General features: G+C 40.6%; 1 protein-coding gene across 2 annotated transcripts in view; it reads left to right on the top strand.

The window, feature by feature from the left end:
* csmd2 (CUB and Sushi multiple domains 2) overlaps positions 1–17,727 on the top strand; it is a 271,925-nt gene that overhangs the window by 22,018 nt on the left and 232,180 nt on the right. For both annotated transcript variants that reach the window (XM_026155795.1, XM_026155797.1), the window contains one exon: positions 1,345–1,561. In XM_026155795.1, the coding sequence (XP_026011580.1) occupies positions 1,345–1,561 (217 nt within the window). The remainder of the gene's footprint in view (positions 1–1,344; positions 1,562–17,727) is intronic.

Genomic DNA, 17,727 nt, shown 5'->3' with positions numbered 1-17,727 from the left:
GTCTTTGGACTGTGGGAGGAAGCCAGAGCTCCCGGAGAGAACCCACACAAACTCCACACAGAAAGATCCCAGCCTGATGGTGGAATTGAACTCAGGACCTTCTTGCTGTGAGGGAAAAGTGCTAGTCACAGCTTTTTTTATATCTTTTTCAATTATGCATTGCAAGTTTTGATTAAAAAAAAACAAAAGAAGAAGAAAAAAAGCAGGTATTGTAGTGGCAGAAAATTACAATCATCTCCATTCTGGTTTTTTTTTTTTTTTTACAATGTATGAAATCAAATTAATATCGTTTTAAGAGGCACCTTAGCCCAAAACCAAACTCCTACATTTTCCACCAGGCTGTAGTGTTATTTTTCACCTAGATTTTTTTTGTATGGTCTGCTTTTGCTCCACAACGCAAGCAGTCATTAGCTGTGGCCATTCATTCCATCATATTCAAGAGAAGGCTGGCATCTCTACAGTGGATATCTACCGAGCCCGGCAGGTGACACCAAAATCATCTAGATAGAGGAAAAGTGGCATAGACCAGGGGGAAATATGGAAATTTGATTTGGGAATAATGTGCCTCTTTAACTATTGAACGTTATGTGTATAAACACAGTAATTTGTAAATTAACTCTGAAAGCACAGACAAAATGCAGAGTTGTGCATAATATAGCAATGACACATCATTCCTCATTAGCGATTAATTACAGGCAAATCCTAACATTGATTAAAAGTCTCAGCTGTGCGCAGATCAGTCGAAGACAAGTCATTTAGCTTGGAGATTGAAAACGCTCACAGACACATAGACAACGCTTCTTACATCCACCCCGAGCCTTGTACGGATACAATTAAAATCTCAGATTGAAGGCAGTTTAAGTGGCTGCTGGAAAAAAAATGCAAGATGAGTTCAATTAATGTAGCAATCAAGTACGTCTCCTCCTCTCCCCTCTCGTCACCTCGACTCTTCTTCTCGAGCTATGTCATGTATTAACGTGGGAACCTATTATTAATGTGGTGGTAGGACCAGTGCTGTGTGTGATGAACAAGCGTGTGATGATGGAGGTGGGTAGAGGTGGAGAAAGCTGAGAGAAGGGGGGGGGCGAGCCATTTAGCACTGCAATATTAATGGCTTATGCTGTAGGTGATAATGGATGTTGCTGCATTTGGTGCAAAATGTTTGACTGTGGGTGTGCATTTGTATAATTTCCTTTCTTGAGTGTAGATGAGTGAGGTTTTTGTCTTTTTATTTGGAGAATCCTTAACGTTTAAGCACTCTGCTAGCTGTTCTGTACTCTGCTAACGTGTCTTTCTGCCTTTTAATAACTGACTATTTCTTTTTCTCTTTCTCTTTCTTCACAGCTCAGAACTGCAGTTACACATTACAGAATCCCAATGGGACAATAGAAAGCCCTGGATACCCTTACGGCTATCCTAACTATGCCAACTGTACATGGGTCATTGTGGCGGCAGAGCACAACCGGATACAGCTGGTGTTTCAAGGCTTTGCCCTAGAGGAGGACTTTGACATCTTGTCTGTATATGATGGGCCGCCCAGCCCTGGAAACCTGCGAACAAGGTAGTTTATTTTGTGTATGTTCTGAAAAAGCCTCACTAGAAGCACACACGCTATTTGGCTACCATATTAGTAACACTTCTGTAGCACTTCTGTAAAATAATAAGGGATGAGCCATGGTTTCAGTTTCAAAGACATAAAAACTGCACATATAGATGCAACAGAGGTTTGGTGACTGTGTTTTTTGAGTGAGGATGAAAAATCTAAAAATAATGAGTCTTCATTAAAGACTCAATCCATTGTGCTGGCTTCTTTTACCAAAGCACTAAACAAATTCCATGTTAATTTATATTATGGATGTGGCTTGCCAAGAAACCTGCACTTAACATCATGTTTACTGTAATTATGAATAGATATGCCTGACCACTCATTTTACACTGCTGGGAAATCTGTGTGGCTACATCGAGGTTCAGTGTGCTTAGCGCTGAGTGATGCACTTCTACATATCTTGGTTGAAACGAGATGTTATTGAGTTACTATTAACTTGATCATACTATGACCTCTGACATCAACAAGGCATTTTCGTTCAGAGACCTGCCATTCATATTTCCTGTTTCTGAACCACTCTCTGTAAATATGCTTGGGATAGAAACTTCCAGTAGATCAGCAGCAGTTTCTGAAATGCTTAGACCAGCCCATGTGGCACCAGCAAGCTTTCCAGTATGCCGTGTTTAAAGCCACTTAAATCATAATTTTTTTCTCATTTTGATGAACACTTTGAACTTCACCAGGTTTTCTTGACCATGTCTTTAGGTCTATAGGTACCTAAAAAAGTGACTGTATAAGTGTCTGTATTTGGATTAATGCAAAATTGAAATATCAGCGTTGCTTTCATATTTTAAGGTTTAATTGTTTCATTTAAGGTAAATGAAAAGCATTTAATACAGTCTGATAAGTATCTGTTCTATACATCAGCACCATAGTGGCACAGAAGTAAGGAGGTTCTGGATTTGAACCTGCCTGTGTTTTCCCTGTGCCTGCAGGTGCAGATATGAGCTTGATAAACCTGATCAATAAGATTAGAAAAGTATTCTGTCCCAGTCCATTTTTAAGTGCGTGAATGACGGGGACCCTGCAGCCGTTTTGAACACTGCTACATTAAAGTACCAAAGTGTCACCAGAGGTTCAAAACTCACTGAAGTACAAATAAGTACCCCTCGTTACAGGTACATTAGTGCTCCACTGACAAGCTTTGGTACTTTTTGCCCAACCACTCACCCCTTTGAATGCTCAGATTTTGCGTCAAAGACGGCGCCACGTTCCCAAATCCGTGTTAATGCAGCCACTACAAAGATCTTGGAAATCTGAAAAGAAAACCCTGATTTTAATCAATTAAATTGTACTTTTTGAGTCGTTTGCCCTCAACGGTATTGATGACGGCAACGGACAGTTAACTAGAAAAGAGGAGAAATTATCAAGAATAAAATCAGTGAAGCATTCAGAAGCAGTCGGAGCAGACTCTTTGGTGACTAATACCATACGGACTCTGTGGACCCTGCGACGGCATCCGGGGTTATTCCTTGGGATTCTGGGCACATTTTATGCTTGAGAGCTTCCCACGAAAAGAAATAACTTCTCACTTGGGTGTGGAGACTCAAACAAACAATTTCTGAAACAACTTCCTCCAGTTCAGCCAATTTAATACCCTTAGAGAATCCTGCCTCGTGCTTTCCCGTGAAACTCATACAGTCCGTGTTTGGTTTTGAGATTTTAGAAGTAAACATTCTATTTATATCAGCTGCAATTATAAAAGATAGAGCCGGAGAGCTTCAATTCATTGATTCAATTAAGTTTATTTTGGGATATCGCTGCTTGCAGGCTATCTAGCTAACCTCTTGGCAGCCCTCTTGCTAACACACTCACCTAATTAGAGACAATTTCACCGTTTGATCAATTAAAGCCACACCGAAAAATGCTTTTAGTTCCTGTCACCTTCTGCTACGAGCTTGGCCTCGCATTTTAAAGCATATGAAAGCCCTCTGCAGACAAATGAGAAAAATGTTAAGCGCTCTTGTCACCGACACTGTTTCGAGTCTCCGTCGGGCCTTCTCTGTTTTTCCCCGTCAATATGTCTCTCTCTCTCTCTCTAGCTCTCACCCCCTCTCTTCCCCTTCCCCTCCCCTCCTCTGCATCTCTCATTTTGTGCCAGTGGTGCCTCTACAGCATCTCCCCACAGAAAGCAAATGAAAGAGAGAAGAAAATCCATTATGGATTGGTGTTGCCCTGTTCTCACCCAGCCTTTCTGCTGTTTGGACTTCTGGGCCTTGTTGTATATTGATGCTCCGGCGGGACAGAGGGGTGGGGGTGGGGAAGGAGGGGAGGAAGCGTTTGTCTCTCTGTCAAAGTCCTTTGAAAATAAGTGAAGGAAAAGAAAATGAATTTAAAAAGACGATCACAAAAAAAGAAAGTTGGGGGAGGGGGTCGATGAAACAGTGAGCGAGATGGAGAAGCAGTGAAGTTCTTGCTGGGGATTTTGTTTGTGTTGACTTTGATGAGAGTTCCTCTCCTTTCAAAAGAGGCATCTTGTAATAACGTCAGACTTCAGACTGTATCTTTGAGTGAGCTCGGGATTAAGCTAGCAAGCAGCTTTTACCAGTCAACAGGCGTCTGTCAGAATACGCTTGTATATTTGCACTGACACCCCCACGCGTGCACGCATTTTCGTGTGCACGCAGACGCACACGTGATAATTTCAACCTTCTCTCTTCTCTCATCTCCCACTTGTGTCAGAGGTAATTTTTCTCCCATCCTCCTTGCTCTTCGCCCTCTGTTCCATCCACACCTATTTTCAAAAATCATATCTCTTCTTGCTGCTCTCCATTTTGTGTCTTGCATGCCTTTTTTTCTTTTGCTAAGTTTGATCAGTGCTTCCTGTGCATCACTGTGTGGCCCTTCAAGCTTTAAATATTTTCTTTGATCTCAAGTCGTCATAAAAAAAATAAAATTAAAAAAATGTTTTCCCTAATTTCATATTCAAATGATCACCTTTCATTTCCTATTCAAAGCAGTCACTCTGTGTTGGATTTGTTTATTTATCCATTAATTTATTCGCTGCTGTCACAGCAAAGCCAAGAAAAACGGTGTTATCAGGGGAATGCTGGGTTACAAATTAGCTATGTATACGCGCGTGTGTGTGTGTGTGTGTGTATTTCAAAGTATATATGCACTCTGGTGTGTGTGGGTGTGGGTGGGTGGGTGTTTGCGAGCGTGTATTCTCCTGCAGTAGTTGCTTTATGAGTCACTGCCACTCCTTAAGAAATGCATATGTGAGTCAGTCTGTTGCTGCAGCACTTCATTAAACTGCCGATCCCAACTGATACCTGGGAAGCAGACAGAAAACTCGAAGGAAATTTCAGGTGTTTGAAAAAGAAGTGCGCAGAACTTAGACTCACTGATTTAAATCCCACAACGCAAGCACAAGCTGCTGCTGGTATTTGACTACTGTTAATTAAACAGAGCATTGCATTCCAAAGGCAAGGTGATTAATTGGTCAAGTTCATCGTGGGTGCTCGATGGTGTGGTGGAAGTTGTTGTAAAAATCGTTCAACATTCTCTTTAAAAATGAAAAAGAATGAATGAAACCATGAAAGAGAGATGTATACAATTTTATAGAGAACTATATTTATATTGCCTATTTTAACCCATTTAAGCCATTTTCAATCGTTTTCATATACATTGAATTCAGAGCTGGAGCGATTAAAGTAGCTTAGCATGAATAGTAAGAGTAGTTCTTTTCAAAGTAAGAACAAAAAAGAAAAGAATTCAAAGTTCAAGGTTGTATCACATGCTATATGACTGGACAGCATTAGGGGTTAAAAGTGTCGGTTGCCACAGACAGCCAGTGCACAGATCTCTGTAGGCTTAGCCTATTTCAGCTCTATATCCTGTCTGTGACAACAATCCCCTTGTTAAGTGACAACGTACTGATCCTGCTTTGGATCTAGGCCTCCACCAGGCCAGTTCAGTCCATGCTGTGCTCCTTAACTGATACTATCGCCCAAAAAACATCTCACCTTTCCACTATTTCTTTCTTTTTTCTCTTTAGCACTCTTTATGGAAAGCATGGCTTTAAGTTGTGCTTTTAAAAAAGTCACGGTGTATGGTCTACTACAGCCACCTTCCTCAACTTTTGATGTGAAGATTAAATTGAGGGTTATGACTTTTTAGACATAAAATATGTCAAACCATCCGGCATTTTAATGACTAACCTCTTGTTGTGGACTGTGTCATCTGACACACTCTGTTGACGGAAGTTTCCATGTTTTCTTCTTGACATATGAAGCTGCTTGCCTCTGCCAACCATTCACCTGCAAGTGCAATATATCACTGACTGACGCTTAGCACGCACTTCCCTTAAGAACAATTTAACCATAGCTAGCGAGTTCCTGTGCTTCTGTGGTGTCTATTAGTCTAATGATAGAACTAGACATGCTGTGTCAGATCATTTTATTGCACAAAGAGGCCAGTTGTTTTCATCTGCTTTCAGTCTTCATGCTTATACTATGCATCCATCCATCCATCCACCCATTTTTACTTCTGCTTATCCGAGGCCCCGGCCAGATGGTTCATTCGAACCTTCTTGCTGTGAGGCAACAACACTAATCACCGTGTCACTGTGCTGCCCGCTCGCACCATCACTGCAAATAAATGCTAATTAGATTATAATTAGATTAAGACTAACCTTTTCCTAAATTTCTATACCTTTTGTACAAAGTAGTAAGATAGCTGGTTTAAAGCATACAAAATCCATGTTCAAGAGCATATTTCTATTTTATTGCTGCTAAATGACATTTAAATTATCATTAGGGAATTTTTCACTAGAATCCACTAACCCCGGGTGACTTGGGTTAAAGAGTCTGTGCTTTTACAGCATAGCAGTCGGAGAGGCCTTCCAAAAGTTAAAGCATCACTCAGCTGACCTTATGTGAGACTGAGCCTCTATGCACAAAAGTGCACATTTCTCACTTGTGAAAAGCAATCTTTTTCTCACTTCCGTGTCACATTACACATTGTTACTACGAGTCAGGGAGCACCGAGTACATTTCAGCACATGGAAAAGCTGCTGGGGTGTGTGAAGGCACCTCTCCCAACGTGCCTTCGTCTCATTGATGCGGTGATGGAACAGAGGGACTTAAGCCTTGGCAGTCTGGGGGGAAAAAAGGAGGGGTGTCAGAGGAGGGATGGCGAGAGTGAGGAGGAGGCGAGGAAGGCACAGATTTTCAGCCCGCGGGCTCGATAGGACCTAAATAAGGAGCACTGACGCATGGTTCTGGGAGTGGCATTAACACTATTGTCAGCCCTCAGTGCTGTGAGGCTGGGGTGTCACAATATGTGGACGTGTATGTGTGCAAATGGGTGTGTGCGCTCAGTCTGTGCTTACAAAAGGGGAGCTAGATCATAGCCCATCTCAGCAAGCTGATTCAGTGTCGACAAAATCAAGGTTTATTCACACACACACACACACACACACGGACTTTCATGGAATATAGCAAGCTGGAAAACAGATTGTTTTTTAGACTTTTCTGCTCTTTATGAACCTTTTCTCTTCAACTATAGTAGCTGCTCACATAAAAAGATATGGATGTGCATTTAGTAGTTTACAGCACCTATATCTAGCTTTAGATATTCTATAATTTGTCTATCCACGTCTCATATTGTATGTGTGAACGAGTACATTGTTAGTCAAGAGTGTAAAGAGCCAATGTCTGCGGGTCATGGTGAGAGCGGGTGACGTATAGTGGCGCTTCATTCCTCCCAATAACTCTTCCCCGCTTGAATGCCCGGACCATCAATCCCTCACAACACACACTCTGTGAAATGACTCGCGCACGTCAGCGCGCTGGGTCAGGCATGCTTAACATGCGCATTGCCTTTTTCTTCTGCTCAGCCCTGAGATATTAAGATAAGATAGATAAGATAAGATAAGATAACCTTTATTAGTCCCACACGTGGGAAATTTGTTTTGTCACAGCAGGAAGTGGACAGTGCAAAAGTTATGAGGCAAAAATTAGAATACAATAAGAATAAATACAGTACACAACTGTACAGAATAGAATAAAATAAAATACTATATACAGTAGAATAAAATAAAATAAATATACAATAAGATAAAAATAGAATACAAATACAAATACTATATACAACTGAGTAAAAATACAACGATGACAGAAAGGATTATTGCACTTAGTATTATTGCATATGTATGGATGTGTGTGCTTGATCAGTTAAAGTCTTTATTATGGAGTCTGACAGCAGTGGGGAGGAAAGAGCTGCGAAATCTCTCCGTCCCACACCGTGGGTGCCGCAGTCTCCCACTGAAGGAGCTGCTCAGTGCTGTCACAGTCTGCTGCATGGGGTGGGAGATGTTGTCCATCAGGGATGACAGCTTAGCCGCCGTTCTCCTGTCACTCACCACCTCCACTGGGTCCAGAGGGCATCCTAGAACAGAGCTGGCCCTTCGGATCACCCTGTTCAGTCTCTTCCTGTCCCCAGCAGAGATGCTGCCGCCCCAGCAGACCACGCCATAAAAGATAGCAGAAGCCACAACAGAGTCATAGAATTTCTTCAGGAGTGGGCCCTCCACTCCAAACGACCTGAGTCTCCGCAGCAGGTACAGCCTGCTCTGCCCTTTCCTGTAGAGGGCGTCTGAGTTATGAGTCCAGTCCAGTCTATTGTTCAGATGAACACCAAGGTACCTATAGCTGTCCACAGCCTCAATGTCCATACCTTGGATGTTCAGTGGTTGCAGTTAACATGTTGCGTGGTGTCTTTTTCATCTCTTCATCTAAAGGAAGAAGTTGTGGGTTTGATTTCTGCACGTGTGAGGAATACGGTTCAAGACTGCATGGTTTTATTAGTTTGTGCTGATCGTGATTGAGCTTCTTATTCAACACGACTCTTGCAAACAGGCATTCACTCCATGTAAACACGTTGATAGCTTCTTCTTCTTCTTCTTTTCATACGCACACTCCCAGACATGTGCAAGCACATGCACAAGCAAACACACAGAGACACACACATGCACACACATTGTTGGATTTATGGTTCCCTTGAGTCTGGGCTGTTAATGGAGAGACTGCCACTTATCAACGCCAGCTTTAACGACAGACTGCTAAAAACAGGACGAAGAGTGATAGTTTGTTTTTCATCATACCGCATCGGGAAAAAGTGAAACGATGTTGAGATTTATGGCATCTGCCCACCTGTAAGGCAGAATTATTAGGCCCAGTAACCCCAGATTAGAGAAATAATCAACTAGATGCCTGTGAATTTATATCTCACATCCCGTGTATCACTCATTGTGTTTATTGCTATTGACATCCCTCCCCCCCATCCCGTGGCCTATCAATACTCTTAACAGGGTACACTGCAACAACAGCATGAAATTAAATGCCGTCCTGCTGAGATAAAAGATTAAATATGAAGCGCACCGTGCCAAAAAAGAATATGCAATTTTCGGCCCTTTTGTGCTGGTGATTTCAGTTTTATAGAGTCAAAGGAATACTCTGAAATTTTGGAAAACCAGCACATCTAAGCCTCCAAGGATGTAATTATTACCTCTACAAATAGTGCTATAATTATGCCCATGTAGCGCACCCTGTTTACATTTTAGTCACAACGAGTTCTCCAAAAGGAAATTACATACAGTAATTGCACCTTTTGCCTTGTACAGCCTCACTTGATAAAGTGTTTCATGTGCATAGTATCACATAAAAAGCAGAAAATCTGAATGAGTTTAGTTTCAGTTTAACTGAATGAAAGGGGTGAAATGAAAAAGAACGGTTACATGAATGGGCCTTACCATTTTGCAGACTAATTTTGTGACTGGCTTTGAGTAGTCCTAAAGCACAGGTTAAACCCTTTAAAGCAGGGGTGGGCAATCTCAGTCCACAAGGGCCGGTGTCCCTGCAGGTTTTAGATGTGTCCTCGAACCAACACAGCTGATTTAAATGGCCAAATTAGCTCCTCAACATGTCCTTAAGTTCTCCAGAGGCCTGGTAACGAACTAATCATGAGATTCAGGTGTGTTGACCCAAGGTGAGATCTAAACCTGCAGGGACACCGGCCCTCGTGGACTGAGATTGCCCACCTCTGCTTTAAAGCAAATCCAAAACTCACTTAAGCTAGCATTGTTTGAAATGGCCAGCAGGAGATGAGTCACTAAAGTAATGATCTCACTAACCATTTTCTTTATGAGTTTAATGCTGGGATGTACTGCTAATTTCATCAATTCACCCATCCATCGAGCCAGCTGTCCTGTCACAGGACACAATTTACAAAATACCAGAGTTTTTGTGCTGGTCATATCATTTTATTGTGTTGCATTTATCTGCTACACCTAAATATTGTCTGACATTGAACCAGTCCGTGGTGCAAAAAAGGTTGGGGACCGCTGGTCTAGGGGATTTCTTATGCAAGTTTTTAGTAATGTACTTAGTCGACTCTAGCTTGTTCTCCCTGGGTATGAACCTGCTAATGGACTTGCTAATGGACTATCCCTGCTACTATTAATAATATTAATACTAACACAACATGATGTTCTTTTTGAAAATTATGCACCCAGTAGGACTACAAGATAGGGCATGATTTAAGGGGGTGATTAACACTTCACTACTAGTGCAGCGTTCATAGTTTCTCGGTTGAGAAACACTTCATACTTCTGACATCTCATTTAGAGACAGTGGTTACGTCCATCTTTTAAATGCAGTCTATGTTTCCAGCAAAAGAAAATCTGAAATTTAACTTGGCTGGTTCGGATAGAATACTGAGTTAGTGAAGTCTTCCTTTGAAAATTCACAATACAGTCTCAAGCCACCCCTCATTTCTTTATATTTTGCTTCCAAGGAGGCAGACTTTCTTGTAACTTTTTTAAAGTGGTCTTCAGCAATAGTACTGACACAGGACCTGGAAATGCATCTGACCATGGTCCATCTAGCCTCATCAGAAATGGTCTCAGGGGGAGGGTGACTGTCAAGAACCGTTTCTTATGGAAAGAAAAATGGAGAGAAAATGCTGATTAATACCAAATTTCACAAGGACTGAGCTTAAAATCAGCGACAACAGGTCTTACAGGGTGATGAATCCAAATTTGTATGTATGTATGTGTGTACAGCAATCTGTAAAACAAAGAAGAGCTTTGGGATGTGCCTCAAGAAGCCTGGAGAATTAAAGACTACTTAAAGAAATTACAAGAAAGCTCGCCTAAGAGGGTTCAGGCTGTGTTCAACAATAAAGATGATGATACCAACTATTGACTTTCAAGCTCATTAGATTTTTTCTTTTTTGCCTTACATACTGTATATATGCACCCATTTCCCATTTTCTAACAAAAAATAAAGAAGCAAGAAGGGGCTCATGGCTTTTGCACAGCACTGTATTCCATATAATAACAGCTATACAGCTAAAGGTTGTGTGAAGCACTTTTGCTTTGTTGGTTCGCATACTGCTTTTATCAGTCACCACATAATTATCTTTGCCAATTAGTCCAGCGTTCAAAAACCCAACGAGCATCGGGCGATAAGCATTGTTTTCATTTAAGTGTTTGCTGGCATTTTGGCAGCTTTGTAGAGAATTTAACGTGAAGAGAAACTGCAGATATGATGGGAACTGAGACAAAGCCAAAAACTTCATGATCGAAGCAGATAAACACCACGTAACAAAGGGTTGGTGGGAGGTGGATGCTATGCTTTTCTCACTGCAGGGAATTCAATTTGTTGATGTGCATGACAACTTATGCAAATCACGTCAGTCACAATTTTACAATTACAATACCCAAGGCAGAGTAAGGCTCATAAGTGCAAAGCATGCACGGCTTGTCTGGGTTTAACATTGTGAAATGAGACAGGCAGACAGGGAAGCTAACTTGTCATAGCTTTTTTTTCCCACTGTTGATATAATTTCACTTTGTTCCAGTTATTTTGGACTGATCACAAGGATATTCATAAATAAATAAAAACTAATTATAATGAATATGTCTCCACGGTGATTGTTTTTTTAAAATAAATGAAATAAAGACTGTCTCCGAAAAGTTTGTGCTTATTTGGATGGAACAGTATGTTCAATTGGATATTTTTGGAAGTCATTCAAACTTGCACAACTCTAACTTCTAACTAGATTATTTCTAATTCGATCAATTTAATCACTCAAATTAAACAATCATGACATTGTAGTTCTTGCACACTGTCTGCATTTAACATTTAAAAGATTCTTAAAAAATTCAAAATGCTGCCATGTCTTTACACCAGTGTGGCATCTGTACAGAACAGCTTTGGAGGAATGATGGGGAAGGCAGTAAACAGAGTGCACAACATTTTCATAGCTGCTACACTAAACACTAAGCAAAAATATAAAGAAATGAAGGGTGACTCAACACTTTTGCACAGTACTTTACGTCAAAATACAGTACTGTGCAAAAGTGTTGAGTCACCCTTCGTTTCTTTATATTTTGCTCTAGAGGAGCTATTAAGTGAATACACATGACAGACCACTTAGCAGAGAACCAATTTTAAATTGTGTCGTTAGGCAGCTTGATACCAGCAACCTGTCACAAAAACACATCATTTGCATCAAGATGCCAAATAGCCCAGACCTCAGCATTTTTGAGGCAGTGTGGGATCATTTTGACAGAGAACAGAACAAAACAAAGGCAACATCTAACGACGAGCTTTGAATGTCCTTCCAGAAGTCTAGAGAACTATTCCTGAAGACTACGTAAAGAAATGACAAGAAAGCTTGCCTATGAGAGTTCAGTCAGTGTTAAAGACACTGTTAAACGTGTCCAAACCAGATTCCAATATCAAGCTTGTTAGAATTACAGAACCCCTGTTATTGTCTTATAAACTATACTACCATGTATGTTTGCCAATAAACTTATTTCCCATTTTGTTAACAAAATATAAAGAACGGTGGGGTCACTGAAGACTTTGACTCTGCCACTAATGTACGTCACACAAAGGTCACTAACAAGGCCATGTTCCTTTAAGGCAAAGGCTCTGTCAATGGCGACTCCAGACCCTGTGGTTCTTTTGCTGTTACTGCTAAGAAAGAATTGTGTATGAACAGAGCTGCTGCATGAAACTCAAAAGTCAAAGTGTCAGTCAACGATCCAGGATTCAACTCAACCTTTTAGAACTGCCTATTCTTTTATCTAAATGACAGCATGCACTGTATTCATGGGCAACTGATGAGAGGCTGAAACTAAAATCTGAGGCAGACTGACAGTCTGGAGTCGCCATCGACAGAGCCTTTGCCTTAAAGGAACAGAGCTGCTGCATGAAACTCAAAAGAAGCAATCCAGAAACCGAGGACATTCGCCTTCAAAGTAAAACTTGTGCTTCCTCCCTGCAACTCTTACTTTGAAGGCTAACCGTCTCCTTTTCTGATTTATGTTGCACTTTTCAGAGTTTCACTACTGCTTGGTGAGTAATTTGCAACTGTTTACAGACAAGTCTGTATTTTCCATGAAAACTATTGGCAACTATGGCAGCCTGGAAGCCACCAAAGCAAGGAGGTTTTCAGTGCAGCACCATATACCATTTTGCAGCCAATTTCCACATGAGTTGACATTTGGACTAATGCTCTAGTCTGTCCATTCTGTGATTGCTGTGTTTGCAGAAAAATGTGTCAGACTCATTTGGGGCGACCGTGGCTCAGGGGGTTGGGAATCGCATCTGTAACCGGAAGGTCGCAGGTTCGATCCCTGGGCTCTCTGTCCTGGTCGTTGTGTCCTTGGGCAAGACACTTTACCCTAGTTGCCTACTGGTGTTGGCCAGAGGGGCCGATGGCGCGATATGGCAGCCTCGCTTCTGTCAGTCTGCCCCAGAGCAGCCGTGGCTACAACTGTAGCTGCCTCCACCAGTGTGTGAGAGTGAATGCATAGTGGTATTGTAAAGTGCTTTGGGTGCCTTGAAAAGCGCTATATAAATCCGATCCATTATTATTATCTGAAACCAAATACTACTACTACTAATAATAAATAACATGGCTTTTTATGAATGCTATAGACTACACTACAGAAGAAAGAAAACAGCAGAAAAACAGCCAGCAAACGCAATATGGTAGCACAGAACCACATGCCCTAAAACAAAGGAACTACATTCCCTTTAGCTGTAATCTACAGGACTATGAAGCACAGATGTTGCCCTTGTGCACCCCTTGTTTGGAAGCTTAGGCAAATCTGTGGTGTATTTTTACAGCCATGTTGATTTGGCAGTTTTTTTGTTTGTTTATTTTTTCCTCGATATGGCTGTAGTCACGTATTTCTTCCTTGATTTCACCCTTTCTCTTTGTTTTTGCCTGTTCATCCCTTGGAGACACACAGCATAACAGTCTAATTAGCTATACAAACACCTTGTGAAATGTGATAATGGATAAAGCAGTCATATTGCGTGCACATCCACACACACACACACACACACACACACAAACACACACACACACGCATGCACGTCCACACACACACACACACACACACACACACACACACACACACACACACACACACACACACACACAATGACCATGCTGTGTCAAAAGGATTTTCCTGCCTTGTAATTAGACCCCTCTTGCATTTGACCAGTTACTGTCATGCTTATTTAGTTGTCAAAAGGTTAAAGGTTAACTCAGCATTTTCTGCTCTAAGAATACTGTTAGTAACTACATAGCAAGGAGCAAGGATGTCAATTTGGGTTTACATACACTACAATCTATCCATTCACTTACAGTTTTTTACAGCCGCTAGGACACATTTCTCAATACTTAGGTCACTTTTGCAAAACTCTTCACACAATCCTCCTAACTGACCGTCAGCTTGGCAAAGCAGTTCATTTCACATTCAAAATGCACTACAACTACCAAAACACTTCATTCAGGTCTCAAATAACCTCATTCTTCCAGAACACTAGCAAAGGTTGACAGCCGACAAACACACTTTGTCACCCACAAAACAATGACCTAAAAAACACTAACAACATGTAGCATTACACAGTGTTTTCTTGTGTAAAACAAGGACACATCTCTGTTTATAATTTCAATATATGTTACTGGAATGAATCAGACATCATGCAGAATTCGTTAATATTTGTTTATGTATTTTTTATTTTTTTGCACTAAGTAATCCCAAAATACAAGAATTTGTATACACACCATCCACTGATACACATACAATAGTAATGCTAATCTACTCGGTCTTCTCCATTTGGCCACATGTTCTCATCCACATCACATCTCATGTCATCTAGGGCAATACACCTAAGAAAGAATCTTCTGGCATGCCAGAATTGAAGGAGTTGAAAAATTGAAGGAGTAACACTTGTGTAGATGTTCATCTACAATGAGAATCAGCTGTGGCTGGTTAAACTGCATTGTTAGATTTAAAATATGTTTCAATAAAATATTGTTGTTGAATTTTGCTGTCTTTTCAAGTTTTGCATTGTGTTATTGTTTTGGCCATAAGTTTAACAGTTTTGAAAACAGTATGTAAGCACATGCAAAATGTCCTGTACGTACAAAGATTTTTGGCAGTTGTTGTGTCTGAGTGAGAAGATAATTCATGAAATTTGAGAGATGTAGTCATTGAATGCATTTTGTGCCAAAACAATGATAACTGATCCTCAGTTTAGCCCACATAGACTTCTGTTGTGCTCACTGTGTGAGGAGTTTTGCAAACGTGACCTAAGTATTGAGAAATGTGTCCTAGCGTCTGTAAAAAATTGTAATCCATCCATCCTTCTTATTCTGCTTATCCAATTCATGGTTACATACAGCCTGAAGCTTATCCTAGATGGCATAGGGCGAGAGGTACACCGTGGACAGGTTCCCAGTCTGTTGAAGGGCTAAAATATAAAGATGCTAATAGAACAGATTAATAAAGTCTTCATTCCAAAAAAGACAATTAAGATGCACATGATAAGGGCATCAATATTTAGATCTACAGGCATAAAACAACTAAAGGGAAGGTCGTTGACAATATCCAAGAAATAAGACGACTGGCATATGAACAATGTTTGTACGAGCCTGCAGCTAATTCTGGATCCAGTATTTTTCTTTTTTCTATTACGCACTCATACACACTTTCTTTTTCTCCCAGTGTCTCATTTCTCTCTGCTGCTTTTTGATCATCTTTGCCACAAAAGCAAAAGAAGATTGATGTTTAGAAATTCAATAGCGTTGGTTGGGCGCTCCATTGGTCACTGTGTCCCTGTTAGCCTTGCTGGCTAATCAGATCTTATTCCCAAGCGTGTTCTGCATTTTATTAGAGGCTTCCCTCTGCAGACTTAGTGGGGAATTGATGATCACAACTAGAGGGGAAGTTTAAATATCAAGTCAGTTCAATGTGCATTTTAAAACAGTTACATAATTGTTGTAATTTTGCCTCTGCGACCTTCAGATTGAATTCAGCAGATTTAACAAATATACTGGTTGTAACTTTTGGGAGCTAATTTTTTCAGATAATTTCATTTTCACAAAACAAACAAACAAAGAAACAAACAAAAAAAAAAACCCTAAATGACAGGTGACAGACAAATGAAACCAAGAAGAACATCGAGGAAAGGAAGAGGTCATGACAGAAAGCACATCATGGCATGGAATTGTATTTATGCCAGTAGAAATGGCTCACCAATGTTCATTGATGATTTAACCATGTAGCAACGCTGTAGTGACCTTAAACACTGCCTGACAGGTAAATAAATGGAAGCTACATTAACAGGTTTAGTAGACGACCTCAATCAAGCGTGCTTTTAACGTACCAAAGATAAAATTAAAAGCAGAATGAATCAGCAGCAAACATTAACTGAAGGTAGCGTCACTGAATGCCTCGCAAAGGGCCAGAAATGACTTCAGGTAGTCACAGACTGCAAAGAATTTGCATTTAATTCTTAAAAACAATCCTGGGATTTAAAATTTGGTTAGTTTGGCCAATTATTTTGAGCCTGCTCTGCTTATACTCCTTCGAATAGAGCTAAAAGTCTTATAATCACATCTTGACTGGTTCATTTCACATCCATTGCGACCCTGTACAAAAGCAAAATTATGCCAATCACTCAACTGCCCAGAGGGCGTCTTCAGCATGAGTGATTTATCAACAATCAATGCTTTTGATTTGAACGCAACACCCATATATGATTGCTGAACATCTGAACCCAAAAGACAGGGGGCTAAAAACCTGATAAATTTGTCCACACTGTCCTGGAAAGAATGAGAAACTTGGCTGCAGAGATCTGCTTTTATTCTGCTACAAACGCATTAGTGAGGTGAGGCACTGATGTTGGCTGACAAGGACTCTCTCTAACAGTAGGCATTCCAATTCTTTCCAAAGATGTTGGATGGGTTTGAGGTCAAGAATCTGTTCACCGCAGTCATGAAGCGGGAAAAAAAATAAAATAAAACATTTATTCATGAATGGGGATTTGTTCACAGGAATACTGTGATGTTGTACAGGAAAGGTCCTTACCTAAGACCTTTCCAGTTAGAGCACACTGTTGTATAAAATATCATTTCCTAGTAGGAAGATTTCTCTTAAGTGAAACTTACCAATTAAAGCTTTAGACCTTTAAACCCTGCTCCTGTTTTAGATCCATTCTGGGACTCAAATAGGTCTGATGAATGCCCATTGATGGTATGCCAACTCTATTTCTGTTATGTATATGGGGAAAGTAATTGTTCCCTCTGAGCTTTGTACTGGAGGAGGGGATCTCTTCATGAAAGAGCAACATAAGTTAAAAAAGAGGCAGCAAAAGCAGCACCACATGTGGATGAGAATGAACCATGCTTGCTGTTGCGAGCTAATTCATAAAATTAAAAAAAAAAAAAAAAAAGTTGGGGTTTTATTTTCTCTTCAGAAAATGTGAACTTCTCCTAGCAACCGTTAATGCTGCTTCAGCATCAATACATCAACACAAAAATGACATTCGTGTGGATGGGAAGTCACTTGGTTAAAAATCTCTTCCAAACGCAAATTGAACATGAACCCAATTTCAGGACTTGAAGTGAAATGTGAGTTGTGCTTCAACTTTAACTGATGGGAGAAAAAAAAACTACCACTAAATTGCAGAGAGAGGATGAGATGAGCATACAAGTGAAAAGCCTCATGTTTGCTAAACATCTGTAAAGATCCAAATGGCTGCATTTGAATGCGATTTCGAGCGGTTCTGGAAAGTGCAGCGCTGACA

The sequence above is a fragment of the Astatotilapia calliptera genome, chromosome 22 (genome assembly GCF_900246225.1).
Source record: "Astatotilapia calliptera chromosome 22, fAstCal1.2, whole genome shotgun sequence".
Classification (NCBI taxonomy): Eukaryota; Metazoa; Chordata; class Actinopteri; order Cichliformes; family Cichlidae; genus Astatotilapia; species Astatotilapia calliptera.
This window is presented reverse-complemented; position numbering and strand designations above follow the sequence as displayed.